General features: G+C 47.8%; 4 protein-coding genes across 5 annotated transcripts in view; 3 read left to right on the forward strand and 1 right to left on the reverse strand.

The window, feature by feature from the left end:
- Window positions 1-2,659: 2,659 nt before the first annotated feature.
- Window positions 2,660-6,420, forward strand: LOC112136389 (serine/threonine-protein phosphatase 6 catalytic subunit). The gene is made up of 7 exons (XM_024258066.2): window positions 2,660-2,818; window positions 4,676-4,771; window positions 4,836-4,901; window positions 4,964-5,105; window positions 5,178-5,257; window positions 5,466-5,675; window positions 5,892-6,420. The coding sequence occupies exons 1-7, from the start codon at window positions 2,723-2,725 to the stop codon at window positions 6,138-6,140; spliced, it is 939 nt and encodes a 312-aa protein (XP_024113834.1). The 5' UTR covers window positions 2,660-2,722; the 3' UTR covers window positions 6,141-6,420.
- A 123-nt stretch (window positions 6,421-6,543) lies between these two features.
- Window positions 6,544-8,845, reverse strand: fxn (frataxin). Its single transcript, XM_024258094.2, has 5 exons — window positions 8,448-8,845; window positions 8,225-8,379; window positions 7,863-7,980; window positions 7,663-7,760; window positions 6,544-7,431 (listed from the first exon to the last, which is right to left on the reverse strand). The coding sequence occupies exons 1-5, from the start codon at window positions 8,529-8,531 to the stop codon at window positions 7,293-7,295; spliced, it is 594 nt and encodes a 197-aa protein (XP_024113862.1). The 5' UTR covers window positions 8,532-8,845; the 3' UTR covers window positions 6,544-7,292.
- Window positions 8,846-9,455: 610 nt separating this feature from the next.
- On the forward strand, window positions 9,456-16,768 carry ftcd (formimidoyltransferase cyclodeaminase). The gene is made up of 14 exons (XM_024258006.2): window positions 9,456-9,809; window positions 11,055-11,238; window positions 11,308-11,436; window positions 12,355-12,443; window positions 12,996-13,175; window positions 15,063-15,200; window positions 15,267-15,398; window positions 15,469-15,530; window positions 15,606-15,732; window positions 15,804-15,965; window positions 16,042-16,085; window positions 16,155-16,293; window positions 16,485-16,580; window positions 16,649-16,768. Exons 1-14 carry the CDS (start codon window positions 9,756-9,758, stop codon window positions 16,730-16,732), a joined length of 1,620 nt encoding a protein of 539 aa, XP_024113774.1. The 5' UTR covers window positions 9,456-9,755; the 3' UTR covers window positions 16,733-16,768.
- A 2,733-nt stretch (window positions 16,769-19,501) lies between these two features.
- LOC112136400 (duodenase-1) overlaps window positions 19,502-23,987 on the forward strand; it is a 13,373-nt gene continuing 8,887 nt past the window's right edge. Inside the window, exons 1-5 of one of the 2 annotated variants that reach the window (XM_024258084.2) lie at window positions 19,502-20,194; window positions 20,262-20,400; window positions 20,492-20,624; window positions 22,726-22,980; window positions 23,062-23,332. In XM_024258084.2, coding sequence (XP_024113852.1) covers window positions 20,137-20,194; window positions 20,262-20,400; window positions 20,492-20,624; window positions 22,726-22,980; window positions 23,062-23,229 — 753 coding nt within the window. In that variant the 5' untranslated portion in view covers window positions 19,502-20,136 and the 3' untranslated portion in view covers window positions 23,230-23,332. Of the gene's footprint in view, window positions 20,195-20,261; window positions 20,401-20,491; window positions 20,625-22,725; window positions 22,981-23,061; window positions 23,333-23,987 lie in introns of those variants that run through there. The other variant, XM_036213515.1, reaches the window with a different exon arrangement.

Below are 23,987 nucleotides of genomic sequence, written 5' to 3' on the forward strand. Positions count from 1 at the left end.
TGTTTTATTATTGTACAGTTTTCATCTTAACCCTCTGAAGAAATGGTTCATATTTTACCTCCTAACCTGTAAATATATTTGGATGTGCCGTTTTCCCATGATGCTCTGCTGTCTGTCTGGATGTTTAGGCCGCAGCATCTTCATCTTTGTTACTCAGAGGAGTTTTGGTTCTGCAGCTTCAGCGGCTGAAGGAGGGAGAAAGCGGGAAGGTCTCCGTCCTGTGAAGATGCTCGGCATCACCGCGTCCACACGTTAGCGCTACTTTAACAAACTGCTGTGGATCTTCAATAAACAAGTGCTCATGTGACCGCGGCTCTTTGTTTTGGTCCCAGTCCGCATGAATCCTTTGATTATCCAAACTGTATCTTAACAGATGAAGGATTGTTATGTAACCATCAAACTTCAAGTTCCACAGAGAAGAGAGGAAGCAGGAGGTGGACCTCAAAGACCCTGAAGGTCCGATGATGCCAGCGGAACATGAGGCAGAAGAACTGCGATCAGAACATTATCAGGACAATCGTAGTCAGAAGTTGTCCTGAGACGGTTTGAAAAGAGGTTTTATCACGGACAAACCACGGGTCCAGAACGCCGTTCTAGATCGTTCAAAGCGCCATCTTATGGTGTTAAATACAAGCGAAACTGATATTTTCAGATTCAAAAATAAAAAAAAAGATTTGAAACTGAAATTTTGAGTTTTGAAACCTAAAAAACAGAATATTTGAAGCTGAAAATAATTAAGTTTATTTCAGAATAACAAAGTTTTTGGAAATTTACTTTTATTTTTGGCCAAACACCAATATTTTTTTTAAATGTTTTATTTGGGTTTCAAATAATACTGGTCCCGATTTAGCTCCATAGAACCGTGCATGTGGCGTCCTCGCCATGTCACACTTTGATTTAAGATGATTCCTCTGGAAAAGGTCAGAGGTCAAGTAAACATCACCTCTTCTTCTTCTTCTTTTCCCTTCAGGGGTCGCCACAGCAAATCAGTTTCCTCCATCTAAGCCTGTCTTCAGCATCCTCCACTCTAACACCAGCCACCTTCATGTCTTCATTCACTGCATCCATAAACCTCCTCTCTGGTCTTCCTCTAGACCTCTTTCCTGCAGCTCTAGACTCAGCATCTCCCTCTCCTCTGGACATGAACCATCTCAGTCTGGACTTTATCTCCAGAACCTCTAACATCTGTTCCTCTGATGGACTCATTCCTGATCCATCCTGGTCACTCCCAAACAGAACCTCAGCATCTTCATCTCTGCTTTCTGTCTCTGGGCTGAACCACATGGCTGGTCTCTCCACAGTTTTCTGCACCTTTCCTTTCATTTCAGCTGAAACTCTTCTGTCACATCCGACACTTTCCTCCACCCATTCCAACCTGCTCCTCTCTTTTTCCACGTCTTCTCCAGTCTCCTTTACTCTGGAGACCCTAAATCACAGGTGTCGGAATCCAGGCCTGGAGGGCCGGTGTCCTACATGTTTTCCAACCAACCTGCCTTTGAAGCTCCTTATAGGCCAAACACACCTGATCCAGGTAATCAGCATCAGATGAGGCAGGATTTCTGGAAAACCAGTAGGACAGGACGTCGGCCCTCGAGGACTTGAGTTTGACACCCCTGCCCTAAAGACTTCAGATCCTCCACCTTCTTCATCCCTGTAACCTCACTCTTCCTCTGGTTTCTCTCATTCGCACATGATCAGTTGAGTCTGTTATCTTTCTGTCACCATTCACTGGGTTAACAGATCGGTTTTGACCAAAGTCTTAAATCAGCTTTAAAATGCACTAAAAAGCAATTATCTATCATCTAATTTTTTCATGTCTTGGTTTTCTGGTTTGGCTTCGTTATCCATGAACATTTTGTTTTTATAATCTGTGGGTCTCTGGACCTTTGGAAAATGAGCATACTTCTAGATTTCAATAAAACAGAAAATAGCCTCAAGAGAATCATATCAATGAAACAAAACTTATGTTGGTTGAATTTTACCAAAGGGTTTAGAATCCATCTCTGAAATTCATTTCCTCCGTCTACGTTTTAATTTTAAAATGATTAACTCTAGTAACCTTTATGTATTATAGGTCAGTTTAACTCAAACTTATTTTCTTCAAGAACATGCAAAAATACATATTTAAATATATATATCAGCGATACAAATTTAATCAAAACAGATTGGAACACAAACAACAAACAAAACAATCAAATGAAGTCAACAGAAATCACTCACAGCTTCCATAAATGTTAGAAAGCTAAATCAGAAGAAGTCTCAGTGTGTCTGGACACGCCTGAGTTTAATCATTTTGGTGTTTTTAGAGTATACAAGACAGATGAACTCATACAGATGAAGCTCATGAGTGGGAGAGGAGGTGGCTGTCAGTGTGTTGGCTGGAATCCACTAATGACTCTAATTTGGGCTCTAATTATTGCATTAAAAAGTTATTTTATATAACCGGGTCAGAACGGACATAATGTCGACCAGAGAATTTTAGAATAAACGACTCAATATAGTTGAAGTGAACAAAAAAGTCAAAAGTCCTCAATGGAATAATAATAATAAGTGACTAGTTTATGCATTTGAAAACTAAAACGGGTCGGTGCCGACTAGACTAGGGTTAAACTAGATTCCCTCTGCTTTCATCCTCCTCTCAGGAGGACAGCTCCGCCTGCTCTCTGCTGCCATCTGCTGGTGGAAGTGAAGAGCAGCTATGACGTAAAGCAGCGACTTGCGCATGAGCAGTGAGCGTGCCGCCATGGCGCCCCTGGATCTGGATAAATACGCAGAAATCGCCAAAGTGTGTAAATATCTTCCGGAGAATGACCTGAAGGTAAAGGCGGGTTCAGCTACACTTCCGTCTCCCTTTCTGCGCGCGGTGCTCTCACTTCCGGCTGCTGTTTGTCGCAGTTTGGGAGCTAGCTTTAGCTTACTGAAGCTAACGGCGCTAGCTTCCCATTTGAGGCTGAAAAGGCTGCAAAGCAACAGAGTGAGCTGCGTGGTTGAATACTTTCAGGCTCCGTGACGTTCAGGGTTCGTTTATTTAAAGCGGGAACCGGAGCTTCTGCGTTAAAACCGTTTGTTTACGTTCCAGTGGAGCTGCCCGCTCTGCTGCCTGAAGAGAAACCGGAGTGTTTACGACACCGGAGACTTCAAAGAGCTCTTCTGACATCAAAGGGTTTTAATTACCCAAAATTCCTCAAACCTCTGAAATGACTTTGAAGTTGGAGCCCTTGATCACAGAGTTTCATCTGCGGATGAACAAAGATTTGTCCTAAACTGAAAAAGTTACCATGGAGATTCCTTCAGTGACGTCACGCCGAGGCGGGGCGCTCTAACATCCGGGAAGTTGGGATATTCCCGGTGTATTATCTCAACTTCCGGTTTGGTTCTGTAATTTTCTTTCTTCAATGTGGTCAAAGTTTTTTTTTATTTCATTGAGCAAAAGTAACAGAAATGCAGCATAAATGTTTGTAAAAATGGATCAGAACTCAGCAGAAAACACGGATAGAACGAGACAAACAAGGACGCCATCCGGGATTTGGGTTATAAAGTTTCACAAAGAAAATAAAAGAAATGTAAAATCTATTATCTTGTTCAGAAAACTGTTTTGCATCCCTTTAAAGAAAATTTTCCACATAAGTTCTTCGTTTTTAAATTAAACAAAAACTTGAGGTATGGAGTTTAATTTGTGTCAATATTATTTGAAACCCCGAAGAAGTGAAAAATATTGGTGTTAGGCCAAAAAAAGTTAAATAAATGAATAAAATGTCCAAAACTTTTCTTTGCTATTCAAAAATTAACTTAAATATTTCCAGCTCTTAAATGTATTTATTTTTTCTAAACATTTCCACTTTCAACTCTTTTTTTTTTTTCGTTTTTGATTTTGAAATTTTCAAAATAGAAAAGAGTTGAAAGTGAAAAAAATTTGAAACTGGAAAAAAGTTTCAAAATTTTGAAACTTAGAAAACAGAAAATCTGAAGCTGAAAATAGTTAAGTTTAATTTAGAATAGCAAAAAGTTTTGGACATTTAAAAAACATTTTTGGCCAAACACTAATATTTTTTTCAATTAGCTTTATTTAGGTTTCAAATAATATTGGCCCCAATTCAGCTCCATATGGGGGCGCTTTCAAATATAAAATGTTACAAATATCAATGCCAAACTGTGTGTTTTTGTTTTCTGTTTGTAGACCAAATCGAATCATTTAAAGGGAGTCTAAACGTTAGTGCAAATGTTGAAAACTAAACCAGAAGGTTTGGATCACGTGAAGAAAAAAGGTTCTGCAGTTTCTGTCACTGCTGCAGAAGCTGCATGTTTGTGTTTATATTAGCCTCGTTAAAGTTAGATTCACACTTAAGGGAAAATCTACTGCAAAACCTTCTGCGATCCAATCAAACTGTATAAAACACTTCAGAGCAGCGAGGCTTTTACCGTCAGGACACAGCAGGAACGGTTGATCTTTAATCTGTTTCTGTGGTTTTGTCTCTTTTGGTTGTTTTTATTGCTAAAAATAAAGCAATATTGGTAAAAACTGAAAGTCCTCAGAAATGCAGAGAAAACCTGCAAATGTTCTGGAACAGGTAAAGGAAGCAGCTTCCTCTGCTCTTGTAAACAAGCTTTTAATTTGAAAAGTGAAGCAGCCGTTTCCTGTGACGTCAGTCGGGTTCACGGCGTTGTCTCTCTGCAGAGATTATGCGATTACGTCTGCGATCTCCTGCTGGAGGAGTCCAACGTCCAGCCGGTGTCCACTCCCGTGACGGTGTGCGGGGACATCCACGGACAGGTAAGGCTCTCACCTGCAGCTGAAGCCCCTCCCCCCCGTCTCTGAGCCGGTGTCTTTGTGGCAGTTCTACGACCTCTGTGAGCTGTTCCGGACCGGCGGCCAGGTTCCCGACACCAACTACATCTTCATGGTGAGTCCCCGCGTCTCCCGCACGTTTGTGGGCGGAGCTCCTGACCGAGCTGTGGTCTGCAGGGCGACTTCGTGGACCGAGGGTACTACAGCCTGGAGACGTTCACGTACCTGCTGGTGCTGAAGGCCAAGTGGCCCGACCGCATCACGCTGCTGCGGGGGAACCACGAGAGCCGGCAGATCACCCAAGTTTACGGTTTCTACGGTGAGCTGAGCGCCATTGAAACTCAACGTCACGTGACCCGTCTTCTGGAACATCTCCGTCTTCTTCTTGCAGACGAGTGTCAGACCAAATATGGGAACGCCAACGCGTGGCGCTACTGCACCAAAGTCTTCGACATGTTGACCGTCGCAGCGGTTCGTACACAACTTTGTTTTACATTCTGAGCGACCACAGTTTCTCCTCGTGCTCCTCCTCATGCTCCTCCCCATAATCCTCCCCATGCTCCTCCTCATGCTCCTCCTCATGCTCCTCCTCATGCTCCTCCTCATGCTCCTCCTCGTGCTCCTCCTCGTGCTCCTCCTCATACTCCTCCCATAATCCTCCTCACGCTCCTCCTCCCAGCTGATGGACGAGCAGGTCCTGTGCGTGCACGGCGGCCTGTCCCCCGACATCAAGACCCTGGATCAGATCCGAACCATCGAGCGGAACCAGGAGATCCCCCACAAAGGAGCCTTCTGCGACCTGGTGTGGTCGGACCCCGAGGACGTGGACACCTGGGCCATCAGCCCCCGCGGGGCCGGCTGGCTCTTCGGGGCCAAAGTCACCAACGAGGTAAGAGTTCAGGAGCGCCGGGCTCCTCGCCGCAGAACCAAATTCCAGATCGTAAATCCTGAGAGGGCGCAGCGGGATCAAACCTTTCTGTGAGGTCTCCCGCTGCTCCACAGCCCTTCAGACACGTTTGAGCTTTTCTTCTGAAGGAGGCGTGTTTTCTGCTGTGGCGTCTGCGGGCGGCGAGCGTGACCCCCCCTCTCTTCTGCCCTCCTGCAGTTCGTTCACATCAACAACCTGAAGCTGATCTGCCGCGCCCACCAGCTGGTCCACGAAGGTTACAAGTTCATGTTCGACGAGAAGCTGGTGACCGTCTGGTCGGCGCCCAACTACTGCTACCGCTGCGGCAACATCGCCTCCATCATGGTCTTCAAAGACGCCAACACCAGAGAACCCAAGCTCTTCCGAGCCGTGCCGGACTCCGAGAGGGTCATCCCGCCCCGGACCACCACGCCCTACTTCCTGTGAGCGCTCGGCGCGGATCCACGCGCTTCTGCAGCCTCCAGCGCAGTCGCAGCCGCAGCGTCTGCTCAGAGGACAGACTCCGCCCACATGCTCCTATTTATTCCTGTTTGTTCTGCGTTACACAAAGGTTCTGACGCGGAGCAGAGCACGCTCCTCAGAATCAGCTGACGGCGGTCCGTTTCAGACTCGTGCTGCGTTCACTGACCCTCCGGCGGTCTGGAACCACTTCATGTGTTGTTGTTGTTTTTAAATAAACATCTGAAGGTCAGAGGTTCATGTTTGAGTCTGGAGTCCAGAATGTTTTCAGGATTTTCAGCTTTACACTTCAGTCCGTCTGAAACGAGGCGCCCCCCGCTGGTTTCAGCGTGTTACTGCACGTTTACAGTGATGAGATCTGAAACTGGACTCAGTGAGACTCAGTTTAACGTTCCAGAACTTCAGAAGAACCCAGCTGGTGCATTCAGTCCATCAGAATCATCTGTGGTTCCTGAGACGTTCCGATTGGAGCAGAACCCCTCAGGAACACGGATGTTCTCCCAAAGACATGCAGCAGAACCGCACAGGAGAGGCGGAATGGGCTGTATGGAGACGGTTCTGCTGAGATCCGTGACCGTTTCCACCAAAACACCAGAACCAGACGATCAGGAAGAACACGGAGATGTTTGAGGAAAACTTTTAAATAACAATCCTGACAGATTCAGAGGAGCAACACCTGAGATGTTGGAGTTCTCTGCAGACGTCCGGATCGGTCCAGAACCCGTTCCACAGAGAACTCTATGAGAGTTGGACTCTTTCTGGAGAGTTCGGCACCAGCAGATCCAGACTGAGGTGAAGGAAGCCGACGGTTCTTCAGACTCTCATGGAACATCTGGAACTTCATGTTCTGGTCCAGATGAGCCTCAAACCCGGTCTGTAATAGTTCTGGACGTTTCTCTGCTTCTGCGCCGTCTCCACGTCGAGCTGTTGCCATGGCGACACGTTTAGGGGGGAGTGGTGATGTGGGGCGTTCCAGAGGACGCCGCAGCAGGAGGTCCGTCTCCTCCCAGTCCAGTCTTCTCCTCGTGGAGCGGACCGCCATGGACCTCCTCCGTCCTCGCAGGCGATCCGGGACCAAACCTGTCCGGCGGTTCCGTCCTGTTGGAGCATCCCGGGCCTTCAGGAGTGAGGGAGGTCCAGGAGGCTGATGCTCCTCCTGAAGATGAGGGAGAACTCCTGGGACAGCAGCTGGTGGAGGCTCACGCCGTCGTGACTGTACACCCAGCGCTCGCCGCTCCAGTCGTAGCGCTTCGGCCCGCTGCAACAGAGAGGGGGAGGGGTGAGGGGCTGGCAGCTGGAATGTTCTGGTTCTGTGTCGAGAACACGTGAAGCAGGTTCTGCAGTCTGGACCAGGGATGGAAACTCCGGCATGTGCTGACCAGCTGGACTCACCTGCACAGGTATCAGTCATGAGGGGGGATCTGAAGGCCCCTCCCACAGGAGCCAGAGGAAGACCCCTCCCCTCCACCCTGTGGCTCCGCCCACTCACCTGGTTGGAGAAGAAAGCCAGATCTGTTTGTTCGGTGTCTGTTTGTTGATGACGTAGGTGCCGCAGTCTCCGCCCACTTTCACTGTCAGAACTCCGCTCTGGAAGCACAAACAGAGAGAGGTTCTGTTGGTTGTGTTTCATTAAGAGAATCGGACCGGCGCCGCCGCCAGCGGTTTGTTTCCTGCTGACGAGTGACTCACAGAAAAAACGACGTCCAAGTCTCCACTGACGTCCTCGTCAGCCAGGTCCTCGAAGAACTCCGCCAGCGCGTCCAGAGTCTCCTCAGCCAGCTTCTCGTAGGCGGAGTCAGACAGCTGGCTGTCACACAGAGATGGAGTCAGCCGGTCGACCGCTGCACCTCAGCCGCAGTGTCTACAGACGCTCCTCCACCAAACTCCTGAACTTTAAACTTCCTGTTTACACGACCATCTTCTGCTGTGACGTCAGCAACCACACAGGAAACGGACTACAAATGCAGGGATAGACTACAAAACGCTCCCTGCAGCAAACCGGAAGCAGATCGTTTCTGACCCCTCCCACCCGCAGAGTGACCACGGTGTACCTGGCCTGTCCCGGCTCTCCCTGACTCCGCCCCTCGGGGCTCAGGTGAATTCCTCTGGTAAACAGACCAGCCGCGTGCGGCGCTCTGGCGGGGCCGTGTCTGCGGGGCGGCGGTTCGAGTCCCGCCCGGTCCGGTGGTTGGGCGGAAGTCCGGAGCTGGAACAAAGTCAGGGTCAGACTGGTTTCACCTGCACCTTAACGATAGACCGTAAACCGCGGGTTACCTGCTGCCACGTGACCGCGCCCCTTCGCGCGGTCCGCCGAAACACCTGAGCGGACACGCGCAGCGCGTTACTGCAGAGAAACATGACGAGGAGGGTGATGAAGATGATGAAGGTGAGGCGCTGCAGAGCCCCGGCCGCCGCTGCTCTTCTTCACGGGGTTACGGGGATCCAGAATCCGCCTCGCAGCGCCTGACCGCCACCTGCTGGACGGAACCGGAACCGCAGGTCCAATAGATCGACGTTACAAGAGATGTTTATGTTCCCACTGCACCACAGAAGAAAAACAAAATATGAAAAAGATGTTTTGGTTGTTACAGTCAAACAGAGGCGCCATTGAAGCAGAAAATTACAAAACTAATAAAATAAAAACAGATCCGAGCAAACTGCAAGTTGTTTTAACAGAACTACAAATAGAAAAGTAAGTTTTTATTTATCAATTATTGTTTCTATGTTCGTTTACTTAAGGAGCTTCCATTATTCCAAATGTAATTTGAATGTGTTACTAAATATTCTATATTTTGGGTATCTTCGCGTTTATATTTATTTATGTTACATTTAGAAAAACAGAGGAGTATATAGCAGATTTCTTCTAATCTGTTCTCTGATATGATCTCAAATATGATGCTGTTTGAGGAAAATATTTCACAGGCTCTTCCCAAAATATTTGGGGACAAAAGAAAAATAAATTTTGCCTGTTTTTTTTTCCCCCTTTTCACCAAATACACATACAGTATTATAGTTTATATTAAATCTGAAAAGTTCTTTAGATGGATAAATATCATTGAGTTTCTTTAACTTTAAGAAAAGTTTTTTTTTCTGTAAAAAGCTCTTTATTTATTTATTATACGTTGATCAAACTTGTGTAGAATGTCACAGTGTCAAAGGTTTCCTGGTTCTGCTCCAACATTACTGTCAGTCTGTTGTGGTTAAAGTTCATCCCAGCTCCGACTCGGCTGCACATGGACCTTCTGAACAAACATCGCCGTCACTGCGGGGGGGGCGACCCTGAACTTTATCCCAGATGAAACTTCCTCAGTTTCTTGATGTCATCCACATTTAGGATTAAACATTTCTTCATTTAGGAAAGACGAAGAAATCCTGCAGCAGCTGATCCACCGATCTGATTCTCCAAGGATCCATATGAAATACGACGACCAGGAGGCGCCGTCTGACCTCCAGGAGGCGCCGTCTGACCTCCAGGAGGCGCCGTCTGACCTCCAGAACTGTTGGTCAATCCACTGCTGCTCTGGTTGATGATTGAAGAGCGTCCAGAGAAGCTCTGCTGCCTTCCTGCAGCCCGCAGACGCCATGGCTCAGCTGGTGGAGTGTGTCCCCAACTTCTCGGAGGGTCGAAACCAACAGGTGAGACGCCTGACCAAAGCCGTCTTCTTCATGTTAACGTCCGGCTGAGTTCTGACCAAACACCTGACAAATCTCTGCTGGAACTCCAGAAACGTCTGGAGGATTTAGAAGTCATGGAAGAAGCTTTGAGCCGGTTCTGGTTCCGCTCCCTATCCGGGTCTTTAGATCACGTACGGTCTGTGTTTGGGCTGAACGTGGACAGAACCGAAACTGGTCCAGCTTTGGTCAGTTAGAGCAGCTTCATACTCCTGAGGTTCTAGATGATCCTCCACCGTCACATGTGGAGTTGGATCCTCAGAACAGAACAAAACAGAACCTCCTTCAGCCAGGAGAAGCTTCAAGATTCTGGATCTGCTCCAGAATCTTTCCCTGGTCTGGTTCCAGCCGGCCGTCTGTGGAGGTGAAGCATTTAGTCTCCTCACGTTCTCCTCATGTTCTCCTCACGTTCTCCTCACGTTCTCCTCACGTTCTCCTCACGTTCTCCTCTCATTCTCCTCATGTTCTCCTCACGTTCTCCTCTCATTCTCCTCATGTTCTCCTCCTGTTCTCTCATTCTCCTCATGTTCTCCTCCTCCTCTCGTTCTGTCATGTCGGATGATTCTAAAAGATGAATCTCCAGCTCAGAGAGGACCACGGTTCTGAAGCAGAAACTCTGGAAGCAGCAGTGGCTCCACGTTGGATCACAAACTTCTTCCTGTCTGTTTTCAGCCCTTTAAATCTTTTACTTTGTCTTTGATCAGACATTAAAGGAGACTTTCATCTCTGATGTTCATGTCTGGAGCTGCTTCCTATCATCTTATCTCATGGATCTCTCAGCATTCCAGTTCTGCAGATATTCTTAAGCTGCTTTTTAAATAAATTTGGACAGGACCAACCAACCGGAAACATTTCCTCGTAGAAGCTGGTCTGAAAGTCAAACTGGAGCCAGGTCAGTTCACCACGTCCCCACTGGATGTGCTTGTTATTCTGGTGGTTTTTGTTCCTCTGGTTTCTTCTGGAGTCTTCAGGAATCAGCAGATAAAGTAGCAGAAAGTTCTTTGAAATGTTTCTAAGACTTAAAGATCTTCAGGACAGACACTAACGTCTGCGTGTCACCAAAGACTCACAATCTCGTTTCTGCTTAACACAAAGTCCAACCAGATCTCAGAGGATCGTGTCTGAGAAGCTTCTGGTGTATCTGTGAATGTTCAACATCTGTCAATCATTGCTGGACATCTGACCTTCAGAGGTTATTGAACCCTTCAGGTGGTCGATGCCATCTCAGCCGCCATTTCCAGCACCGCTGGTTGCAGCCTGCTGGACGTCGACCCCGGCGCCTCCACCAACCGCACCGTCTACACCTTCGTGGGTTCCCCGGACGCAGTGGTGGAGGGGGCGCTGAACGCCGCCCGTCAGGCCTTTAGCCTCATCGACATGACCAAGCACTCAGGTCAGTCTGAGCCTCCCCGCAGGCCGCTGCCGCCCAGAGGGAGGAGCTAAACCTGTTTTACCTGCTCAGGTGAGCATCCGCGGACCGGAGCGCTGGACGTCTGCCCCTTCATCCCCGTCCAGAACGTCAGCATGGACGACTGCGTCCGCTGCGCCCACGCCTTCGGAGAGAAACTGGCAGAGATGCTGCACGTTCCCGGTGAGGGGGCGGTCCAACGGCGAGAAACACCAAAACATGAAGGAGAAAAACTCCAAAACATCAAAGAGAAAAACACAAAAACATCAAAGAGAGAAACACGAAAACATCAAAGAGAAAAACACAAAAACATCAAAGAGAGAAACACAAAAACATCAAAGAGAAAAACACAAAAACATCAAAGAGAAAAACACAAAACATCAAAGAGAGAAACACAAAAACATCAAAGAGAGAAACACGAAAACATCAAAGAGAAAAACACAAAACATCAAAGAGAGAAACGCAAAAACATCAAAGAGAGAAACACAAAAGCATCAAAGAGAGAAACACGAAAACATCAAAGAGAAAAACACAAAAACATCAGACCAGGGGTCAACAACCTGGTGCCCCCCAAGGACCACACAAGTTGCCCTCAGGTCTCTTCTAAAAATAACATAACTCACTTGTGAGCAGCATCTAAGATTACATTTTATTCTGTTGCAATTTTTTTTAAAATAATGTATGCATTTACATAGATTTAAATATAAACTTGAAAGAGAGAACCTAAAAACATCAAAGAGACAACAGAAAAACATTAAAGAGAGATCCAGAAAGGCCGACAGACACACAGCAACGGTGCAGGTTGAGGCTAAAAAATAAAGAATACTACATAAAATGCAATAAAACATTTAAACTATAAGGTAAGAGATGCAGTAAAATTCCTTTAATATTTAAAAAATATCAGAAATGTTGAAAATGGAGAGAAAGGTCAGAGAGACATGAAACAGACGAGGAGCATGCCGCCATCTTGGATGTCACCTTGTAGCGGTTCTCCTCTGAGCTCCGGCGCCCGGTGCTGGTCGTTCATCGGCCATCTTGCAGGAGCTCACTTCAGTGACCCGTTCTGTTCTGGTTCTGAACTGAAGTTGTTTCTTCCCTCAGTTTATCTGTACGGGGAAGCGGCTCGAACGCCAGCGAGGAGGGCGCTCCCATCTGTGCGAGCTGGAGAGTACGAGGCTCTGCCCGACAAGGTGAGACCACTGACTGTATATAGAGAACTGGACAGAGTGGCTGTGACATCTCCCATAGAAAATGGTTTACTTCCGGCTCCAGCCAAACGAACCCAATTCAGTCGCCGTTTTCCCAAGATATGGAAGCCGCCATGTTGGAGCCAGACGACAGTGATTGGTCTATAACAACTGCTGTCACCAATCAGGAGTGAGCTTGTTAGAAGGCCACACCCCTTCCACTGAAAACTTCCTTGGGAGAATCTGTCAATCAAACACTGGATGTGGGTGTCAGCAGGCTCCGCCTACTTTCACTGAGGCATCTGATTGGTCAGTTAATAACTCGAACTACAGGATTAAAGAGGATTATCAGTCAGATGTTAAAAAGGTCTCAGATCCAGAGTCTGTATTCTGACCAATAGAATGACAGCTGATTATTTCTACAGAGGTCTATTGGAACCAGCAGGTACTTCATGTTTGGAACTCCAGGGGGGTGTGGCCACTCAGTCCAGTTCTTTATACAGTCCACGTTCTAGCTTCAGATCTTCCAGCTTCATTCCTGCCCCCCCCTTGCAGCTCTGTCGGCAGGAGTGGGCTCCTGACTTCGGCCCCCCCGTCTTCGTGCCATCGTGGGGCGCCACGGTTACCGGCGCTCGGAAGTTCCTTATCGCCTACAACATCAACCTGATCAGCACCAAAGAGCAGGCTCACCGCATAGCGCTGGACATCCGGGAGCAGGGGCGGGGCCAGAATCAGGTGCATGTTGGGAGTTCGCTATTGAAAACTGTTGCCTCATGTCTTTGATGTGAACCTCCTCAGGAGAGCCACCGACATGCTGTCGCCATGGCAACTTGGATCAGGAATTACACGGCTCTCAAGCGCCGCCTGCAGTTCAACTGTAGAACTACAACTTCAGTCTGTCTATCTGAAACACCCCCAAGGGGTGTGAGGGGGTTAGGACACGACAATCTCAGGTCTTCTGCAGAGATCTTCATGCTAATCCATTATCCATTATTATCAGCAGGTCTGCAGACGTAGATGACTTTTATGGCGCCATTTCTACGGCGTCATCTCAGACCGTGATGTACGAGAATCCTTCTGAGAGAACGTACAGATGAGACTAAAGTAGAGGTCTTTGGTACAGAATGTACAGTCCTTCTGCGCCAGAGGTCAGAGTTCTTCCAGCTGGACCGTGACCCAAAACTCACTTCTAATGTGAAGCCAAAGAGTTCAGAACCAGTCCAGACCAGAATCCCATAGAACTCCTGTGGAAAGTCTCAGCAGGAGTTAAGGGAAGAAAAGGGCTCCAACATCTGACATGGTGGAAGACAGCCACAGATCTCAACTCTTCCAGACAAGGTTCAACCAAAGGCAGTGGACTGATGATTCTGATCCGGTCCAATCTGAGTTCTGCTTGATCTTTGTCACATGAATAAAAAATGTTTGTGTTACGCCCCCAATTTACCCTGTAAAGGACGCAACACAAAACTGATGAGGCTCCATCGCCCCTCAGTGTCAAAGGACAGAACACGAGAGGCAGATTAACAAATGTATTAGATGGAAGACAATAACAGCTGGAGTGTTGGTTTCAGAGTGGACCAAGGCCAGAACAACAAGACCAACCTACAAATCTTACCTGCAAAAATAAAATAAACCAAAAAACAATAACTAACCTCCTGAATCTAACAAACCAGGAGAAAACATGGGTCAAAGAACATGGCGGTCCACTCCTACAACTCTAACATTAATGCTTTGGGAGAGGTGGGAGATGAGCCTCCTTCAGTCTTCTTCCTGGAGCCTTTTATAGTAGGTGGTTTCTTCTGGGAGCCAGTCCACGCTCGGCGCTGGAACACCACATCAAACATAGTCCGACACCGGCACTCTGCCGTAGCACCTCCGGCCAATCATAGTCCGGTTCCTGCACACTGCGGGAGCCCATACTCAAAGAGAAAACGTCCTGGGACGTGACTTTTGGCATTCTCTGATGCTGTTGGTGGTGACTGCAGAAGAACTGAGACGTACAGATCAGTAAGAGCTTCACTGGGTCTGTATGTAAATGTGAGTTAAAGTCCCATCAACTGTCGAGCACAGAGGTGTGTGAAATTCTCTGCATTTGCCCCCTCCGCTGGGGGAGCGGTGAGCTGCAGACACAGCTGCGCTCGGGAACCGTTTGGTGACTCTACAAAGGCTTGGATCGAGAGACAACTTTCAATAGGTCGCAGTGAGGGAGCTGCTCCGGTTCTGACCCACAATCAGGTTGTCTGCAAGTGGTTTAGTCCCAGGTTCTCCACAAACATGCAGTGTGCGATGGGAGAGGGGCGACCGCCTTTGGGCCGCACCCCAGCCCCGTCACAAATGGCTCTCCCGGGCCTACCGAAGGTCCACAGCAATACGTTATCGCCACGTTTAGGCGGGATTTCGAGGGGTTCAGTCATAATCCCACAGATGGTAGCTTCGCACTGTTGGGTCCTCAGTCAAGCACCAAGTGGACCTGCGGGTCGTCTGGTACTGAGCAGGATTAGCGCTGCAACAACACATCAGTAGGGTCAAACTAACCGAACTTCCCTGTTAGCGGGTGAACAATCCAACGTTTGGTGAGTTCTGCTTCACTCTGAACCTCCTCCACCTGTCGCCCACGCTCAGCCCGGCCTGCTGAGGAAGGTGCAGGGGATGGGCTGGTACCTGGAGGAGGCCAACATCGCTCAGGTGTCCACCAACATCCTGGACTTCGAGGTGACCCCCCTGCATGCCGTCTATGAGGAGATCTGTAAGAGTGCAGAGGTGGGAGCTCAGCCCCTCAGGATGAGGTTTCTGGTCCTCAGACCTTCAGCTGGTTTTGGTGTTCAGGAGCTGAAGCTGCCGGTGGTGGGCTCTCAGATCGTGGGTCTGATCCCTCTGAAGGCCCTGCTGGACGCTGCAGACTTCTACATCCACAGAGACGAGCTCTTCATCCTTGAGGAGGAGCACAAAGTCCGACTGGTGAGCATGAAGCTTCGGTGCGGTGCCGCGGGGGGCGGGGCCTGACCGGTGTGCACCTGTCTGTCCACAGGTGGTCAGGAAGCTGGGGCTGGACTCGCTCAGCCCCTTCAACCCCCAGGAGAGGATCATAGAGTAAGTCGGATCGCCCGCAGAGCAGAGAGAGAGGCAGGCGAGCGAGGCTGAAGGTGCTGCATCTCACCTGTACAGGTACATGGTGAAGGGGCAGGAGGAGGGGCAGCTGGCGTCGTTGACCCTGAGGCGGTTCGTTCAAAGCGTTGGAGCCCGAACGGCTGCTCCTGGAGGAGGATCGGTTTCCGCTGCCATTGCTGCTCTAGTGGGAATTTGTCTACGTTCCCTCCGACGTCCGTGAGCACGCCGTTATGTCATCTTCTGCTTGGCCTGCAGGGGGCGGGGCTAGGGGCCATGGTGGGCCAGATGACATACGGGAAGAGGCAGTTTGAGAGCCTGGATGGCGTGATGAGGAGGCTGATCCCTCCGTTTCATCAGGCCATGAATGACCTCCTGCAGATGGTGGACGCCGATGCATCCGCCTTCAACAGCTATATGGTGAGGAGGAACCCAGAACCAGCACGCACGTTTGGGACAATCGGGTCAGAACCAAAAGTCTGCTGTGTTTTTGCAGGCGGCTCTGAAGATGCCAAAAAACACGGCAGAGGAAAAGCAACGGTAGAGTTCAACCGGAGGAGATCAGCGCTCCTCGTGTGGTCAGTTCTGACGTTCCTCTGCTCCTGTCAGGAGGGACGCCGCCATGCAGGACGGCCTGCGGCAGGCGCTCGCCGTCCCGGAGGCTCTGGCTGAACGGATCAGCGCCCTCTGGCCACACCTGAAGGAGATGGTCGTCCACGGAAACATCAGCTGCAAGTCTGACGCTCAGGTGAGGCTCACTCTGTGGGCGGGGCTTCTTAAGGCCCGCCTCCTCCTCAGGCTGAAGGCTCAGACAAAACAGCGTCTGAAGCTCCATTTTCATAAATTATCTTGCTGATCTATTTGCATGGAGTATTTTTTTGCAGGAAATGATGATGACGTGTTTGTTGCTGAAACGTTCTCAGAGAAGCTTCTGTTCAGGTTGCAGCTAAAGCTCTGGAGACGGCGGCGTTTGGAGCGTACTTCAACATCCTGACAAACCTGAAAGACGTCAGCGACGAGGCCTTCAGAGCGGCGGTACGTAAGTCCACTTCTGCTGCAGCCTCACCCCAGCCGGGTCATGACCTGTGGTTCTGGTTCCGCAGACCCACAGGAGAGCGTCCGCTCTGCTGCAGGAGGCCAAAGACAGCGCTGCCGCCGTCCTCCTCGCTGCCGAGAGCAGGAGCTGAAATGCTGACAAATGGTTAATAAAACCTTCACCCAAACATGCGTCTGCGTTTGATCTGAAGTCAGTCGAACCACGGAGGGTCCAGACGGACTCCTGAGGTTCATCTGGGGAGGAGGAGCTGAGCGTGCTGCAGAAAACTGCTGAGACCAAACGTTTCTCTTCAGGCCTCCTGTCTGATTTGTCTCCTGCCTATTGCTCCTCCTCCCTGACCCTCCTCCTCCCTGACCTCCTCCCTGACCCTCCTCCTCCCTGACCCTCCTCCTCCCTGACCTCCTCCCTGACCCTCTTCCTCCCTGACCCTCCTCCTCCCTGACCCTCCTCCTCCCTGACCTCCTCCCTGACCCTCCTCCTCCCTGACCCTCTTCCTCCCTGACCCTCCTCCTCCCTGACCCTCCTCCTCCCTGACCTCCTCCCTGACCCTCCTCCTCCCTGACCCTCTTCCTCCCTGACCCTCCTCCTCCCTGACCCTCCTCCTCCCTGACCTCCTCCCTGACCCTCCTCCTCCCTGACCCTCTTCCTCCCTGACCCTCCTCCTCCCTGACCCTCCTCCTCCCTGACCTCCTCCCTGACCCTCCTCCTCCCTGACCCTCTTCCTCCCTGACCCTCCTCCTCCCTGACCCTCCTCCTCCCTGACCTCCTCCCTGACCCTCCTCCTCCCTGACCCTCTTCCTCCCTGACCCTCCTCCTCCCTGACCCTCCTCCTCCCTGACCTCCTCCCTGACCCTCCTCCTCCCTGACCCTCTTCCTCCCTGACCCTCCTCCTCCCTGACCCTCCTCCTCCCTGACCTCCTCCCTGACCCTCCTCCTCCCTGACCCTCCTCCTCCCTGACCCTCCCCCCACATGATACTTAAGCACAACACAGAGCTTCACTCAGTGTGAAGTATTGTTTGTGTCTCTCTGCCTTCATTACTGAGCGTTTCTATCTGGACCTGATGTTCTGGTTCTGATCCTGCTTATTCTCTGATTGCCTTCTACCTGCTTTGACCCTCACCTGGACTCTGACACCTCTACTCTCTTCTTTGATGATCCCATGCTCGTGACTCACCTCTTCCTGTTTGACTCTGAATTCGTTCAGTTAACTTTTAGCTGGTCTTCATTCCTATTTGAACTAAAAAACCTGCTGCATGTGGAACCAGCTGTCTGCCCGCTTGTCACATCAGGATTGCCACCTATCCACCCAGTGTCGTCATCTAGGGCATAGTTTCTGTGGGGCGGCGAGAGTTCATTAGAATTCACCTTTGAGTCGTAGGCAGTAGTGTTGGTGCGGCAGTAAGCCGCGGCTGATATCCCATCATCCCCTGGTTTACACGTTTGGCTATATAATCAATGGACATAGCAACCCCTCCCCCCTCATGTGTTCCAAACAGGAAGTACCCGCGGATTGTAAGATATCAGGGCTCTGCCACACCTGACTCCGCTCTGCCTGCCAGGATTCACCTGATTACACACACCTGTGGACTCCCCTTTATCTCTGCCAGAAAGTCGTCAGTCTTCTGCAGCTCTCCAGCACATGTCTGCTCTGCCTTCAAGTCGACCTGCTCTGCCTGTCAGCTCGCTACTTGAATATACCAGCCTGCCTAGATCCTGCTCCTCTGCACGACCTGCCCAGCGAGAAGTCTACTCCATGCCACCCTCCCCCATGTGAAGACTCCAGACCTGTTCCTGTATCAACATCAGCAAATAAACCTATTCTTACCTCTGCAGTTCTGCATCTCGGGGTTCAGTTTCTGCCTCCCAGCGAATCTGACAGAAGACCAAAGTCCCATTGACTTCCATTGAGAAATAGACATTTATTTATCAGAATAATCATTCTTTCTCTGATACATTCTGATACACGTTCTTTCTAATCCTAATTTTATTGCAACATTTTATTTTTTTTTTAAATCGCCAGTTGTTAAAGTTATAAAGAGCTGGCATCAAACATTTGATTGACAGATTCCCCTGAGCCGCTTTCAGTGGGAGGGGGTGTGGCCTTCCAACAAGCCAGAACAAGCTCACTCATGATTGGTGACAATAGTTCCTCCAGAAACACAGCTCAGACCAACTCTGACTAACCACTGTCGATGGGTGGGAATATGGCGGCAGACGTATCAGGAAGTGACAGCGAAGGCTCTTGCCTGAATTCACAGAGGGAATGCTTTTCCTTTTTTTTTTTTTTTTTTTTTTTCCTATGGGGGACCTCAACACCTTGCTTTGTCCAGATCATATGAACTGTCAATGGCTTACACTCTCTCCCACTAGCTTACTGCCCCTCACACTCCCACCCTAACATTAGCGCAGCAACAAAAACAGCAGCAATATCGTATCTGACCAGTCGTACAGTTTAGATCCTGATCCAGAGGAAAACAAAGACGTTCATGGATCTATTTTTCTGCAAGTGGATGAATCAGAATGGGGCGGAGCAGGGAGCTTATGGCCCCGCCCACAGTCTTTTTTTCAAACATTTGTTTTTATTCTGCTTCACAACAATTTCAACAAAGAAATACTTCAAAATGCAATTTTGACCTTAACTTTTAATATATATGTCCTGCAACATCATAACACAGGAACATGTTTACAACACTATTTTCACTGGAGCGGATCTTTCAGCCTTGGGGCGGCCGTGGTGCAGCGGTAGGGCGGTCGACTCCTGATCAGAAGTGAGCGGGTTCAACTCCCGCCTTGCCCGCCCATGTGTCGAAGTGTCCTTGGGCAAGACACTGAACCCCGAATTGCCTCTGGTTGGAGGTTGGCGCCAGTGTTCGGCAGCGGAGCCACCACCAGTGTGTGAATGTGTGTGAATGGGTGAGTGGGTGAATGGGTCTGTGACTGTGAAGCGCTTTGGGCCCTCGAAGGAGGGTAGCAAGCGCTATACAAGTATACGCCATTTACCATTTCAAAGAACATTTCTGTTTAGTTGGGTGTCAGGAATCCAAGTGTGTGTAAATCTGAAGGAGGTCAAAGATCTTCTGGAGAATCAGTCCATGTTCATCAACAGTAGATCTTCAACTGAACCTCAGAGGAAGGCAGTGAAAAAAGAGCTTATCCGGTCCTGTTTTCTGTAGAAAGACGACCTGCAGCGTTCTGGACTAATCATGAATCAGAAGGGGATTCAGACGGACTCCATAGTGGATCACAGTCTGTAGGTGAGACGTTCAAAGGCTTTCAAAGATAAAAACGGCTTCATGTTCGGTAAGAAGAGACAAAGTCTTACAACCTGACATTCTGATAAAGTTCTCCTCTAACTAAAGACGGATTCTGAAGATATTAATCACACGATGAAAAAACCGACGAGCTGCAAACATCCAACCATTCAGCATGAAGGATGTGGTCTGACGTGGAGATCAGATAACAATTATTAGCGTCTGTACATAAATATCTGTCAGACTGAGACCCTCTGAAGCTCTAGTGGGTTGACTGACACCATGCAGGATCTGGGACGGCTTCTGCTTTTCCTCGCTCTGATCTGTGCTGGATCACATGGTAGGAAAATGAATTGATTTGTTATTCTCTGATCAATGGATGAACAGAATCCGATCTTATTCTACAGTTCATGGGATTATCAATGGGAAACGTGCTCCAGAAGGTTCTATGCAGTCCATGGTTTCTGTCCAGACCAAAAACGGTCACGTGTGTGGAGGCTTTCTTATCAGGGAGGACTTTGTGGTCACTGGTGCTCACTGTGACGTGTGAGGAGTCACATTCCACCAATCATCTCACCTGTTGATCAGCTTCTGACAGGTAAAGACTTGAATAACTTTGTAATCTTCAATCCTTCAGTAATCTGACGCACGTCATTCTGGGAGAACACAACTGGAAGAACAGCAATGCCAAGAAAATTAAAATAATCAGCCGATACAAGAACATCAACTACAAACATCCTGGATCAGGTTACGACATAATGCTCCTTAAAGTAAGTATACGTTCAGGTAATCCAGAGGGTCCAGAGGCAGATTAACTAAACTTTTCAAAATAATTCAATTGGTGATACAAGCACCAAAATTAGCACCAATGACATTTAGGACAAATGTTTGAACAAAAGTACGTTATCAACCACAAATACAAGATGGCTGCCATTTTTCAAGATGGCCGACTTGTCAATCTTGGTAAATGCTCATATAGACATTGAGCTTCAACCAACACTATTTTATAAATTATCTCTACATTAGTATGAATGTATTCTTATGTAGCACAACCAGTAGTGTGTCCTCAATTTTAAAATGGCCACCAGTTTTCAAAATGGCGGCTGCTACGTTGCTGAAAATTGGCGTTTTTCAATTAAAATGTCTGTATTTTTAGACCTTAGGCCACTGTTGTAAAATTGTCTACTTTTGCTTGTTGTATTCATGTATGTAGTTGTTTTATTTCTTCAATAGTGATGCTAAAAGCACAACCACGGCACACTGGTGACATCATTGCTGTGTAACTCAGCATGGGGTTAGTGTTAGCTTGTAGTGTACTAGCTGTAGTTGTAGTTACTGACTGTTGTACTAGTACTAGTTCAAGACAGTAGTATATTTTCAAAGTATCCCAAATGTTATCTAATATGCCCTACATACATGTCAACTGGGAGTTTAGATTAGGGATCTCAAAGGAGTCCGATTTCGATGACGTGATCGAGCCCGATTTCCGATCACGTGATCAGATTGGGACATGCCTAGTTTAGATATTAGTTGTAGTGTAGTATTAGTTAGACAGTAGCGCCTGAATTGACAGGGTGAGCCGAGTTAAGGGTAACGGGGCTTTTAGTTACCAGGATGGGCTACAGATCGCAGAGGAATTAAACGACGTTTGATGAACGATCGGCTCTAGGGCAACAGTTGCATCCCATACTTCAAAGTGCTTAGATTTTTTGCACAGGTGGTCAAATGATGGCCCCTCTGCCTTCAACTGTGTATTACAAAATATCAGCTGACTACCCATTGAGTTGTGGAATCAAAACTGACTGCTACCATGAGGAGCAGCAGACAACACCTCTGTTGATAAAAGCATGTGACACAGTTATTCTTATCATTGCAGTCAACACCTTCGTGACTCTCCAAGGTGCATGTTTGGAAATGATGAGGGTAGAATGTGGACAGGGTCAGTCCATCAGATGGCAAGGTAACTGCATGGCAAACATGGGGTGTGTGCCCTAAGGTTAGCCCAGTCTTCAGGAAGCTCAGTCAGTATCCACCCGCCGTTGGAGATGCTGACCTAAACATCCTCGAGAAGATTATTGTGACAATGTGCGACAAACACAGGAATACAGGTCGATGAGGCAAGACTGCACTTGTTTGCTCGAAAGCAAAGGTCTTATGATTCAGTACCATCAACCAGTGCATCTCTAGCTCAGCATGTAAAACCATCTTCCCTCCAAGCTGCATCCATATGGGGCCTGGGAACAGGGTGCAACATGCAACCTGAAAGCATGCAGCCCCAGCACACTGGGGCTGGCAAAGGAATGCTCAATGTCTGGGACCATGCAAATGCTACAGCGACACATTGAGATGCACACAACTCTGCAGCTGCAAATACTTATACTTACTTTCTATACTACATCACGTATGGTGTGATCTTGTACATATATAACAATACGGCGACTGGCAACTTTGCCATGACAGCGTTAATTTTTTTTTCCATCAAATTTTCAATATACTACAATTTTTATTATACTACTATACTATTTTATAATGTACATTTTATAATGCTGTATTCAATTATCTGTATTCAAAACTATATGTTTTGATAAGTAGATCATCAGGATAGCATTACTATATGAGAATTTTTGCAAGACATTTTGTTTTTGAAGTTGGATAACATACGTTTTGGAAAAAGTCGGTTCTGTTGCACATAAGACAACATTGGTGCACGATTGTGAACGATTGTTTTGCTAATAATACTTTCTCATTTCATGGTTTTGACCTTTTTTTGTTTCTGTTGGATGACCCATCTGTGGTTTAGACTCTTCAGACTGAATCTCTGAACGCTTTTCAGTGTCTGAGGAGCTCAAACTGAAACGTCTGTGTTTGCAGTTGGCCAGCAGAGCTCCAATAGGCGACAACATTGAAACCATTCCACTGGCAGAGAGGAACATGAACTTGGAGGACCATCAGGAGTGCTCTGTGGCTGGATGGGGGAAGACAGAGAGCAGTGGCGTTCCTGTGGATGACCTGATGGTGGCGAGTGTGTCCATCATAAATCAGACGGTCTGTTTGAACTCCTGGGGCGGCCTTCCTGCCAACGTGATCTGTGCTGGTGGATATAACACCAACAAAGGATTCTGTCAGGTCAGTTTTCTGAATAAAACTCTTTGCAGGTTCTACAGATGAAAGATGGATTGAGTTTTTGATGATGTTTGCTCTTTGTAGGGGGATTCTGCAGGTCCTCTGGTGTGCAACGGGAAAGCTGTCGGCCTCGTCTCTTTTAACAAAAACTACAACTGCAAATACCCAGATGTGCCCAACGTCTACACGGACATCAGAAGATATCTTCCGTGGATCAAAGACATCCTCAGGGGGGGCATGTGCCCCATGTGAACCTTTATGACAACATTTGAGGCAGTTTTCTAGATTCATTTACAAAGAATCTTTCTTTCCAAGATTTTTGATCATTTAGTCAATAAAGCGGTGAAAGAATGATTTTGCTGTTTGTACGTCATTTAAAGTTTCAGCTGTTTGATGTACTGACGTTTGAGAAGATTTCTTCTAGTTTATGTAATCCAGATCTAAATATGACTTTTCTCATTTCCTAAGATCATCTGAGTGTTCCTCTCAGACACGAGGATGTGTGCAGACCCTTCCCAGAGGATTCCTTCTTCTCTTTCTTTAATTCTGATCCATGTCTGCAGCTTTGTCCTCAGGTTGCAGCCGTGTCCCTGACAGCCACAACCCGGGGATTACAGTCTTCTGCCCTCTAGTGGCAGTAAGGTGTTCTGCAGTCCATCTTTGTCCAATTAGAAACGGGATGTCTAACTCAATCACACAAGGGACCAAAATCCAAAACACACCTTAGGTCACGGGCCGAACAGGATAAACATTTATTAAACACAAAACTACATTTTTAAAACTTTAAAACTGTAACTTTTTAACATAATTATGAATAATAAAAAGGAGGAATATTATTCCAGAATAAATCAACTTAAACCTTAAATAACTTTCAATATTTTACTCTACATAAAAATATATTGTTAAAATTATACAAGTTTTTAATGTCACTCGTGACCCGATCAAAATTAATGAAACTTTTAAAGATTTTTATAAGAACTTATACACTTCAGAGATCAATCCATCAGAGC

The sequence above is a fragment of the Oryzias melastigma genome, linkage group LG9, assembly GCF_002922805.2.
Source record: "Oryzias melastigma strain HK-1 linkage group LG9, ASM292280v2, whole genome shotgun sequence".
Taxonomy (NCBI): domain Eukaryota; kingdom Metazoa; phylum Chordata; class Actinopteri; order Beloniformes; family Adrianichthyidae; genus Oryzias; species Oryzias melastigma.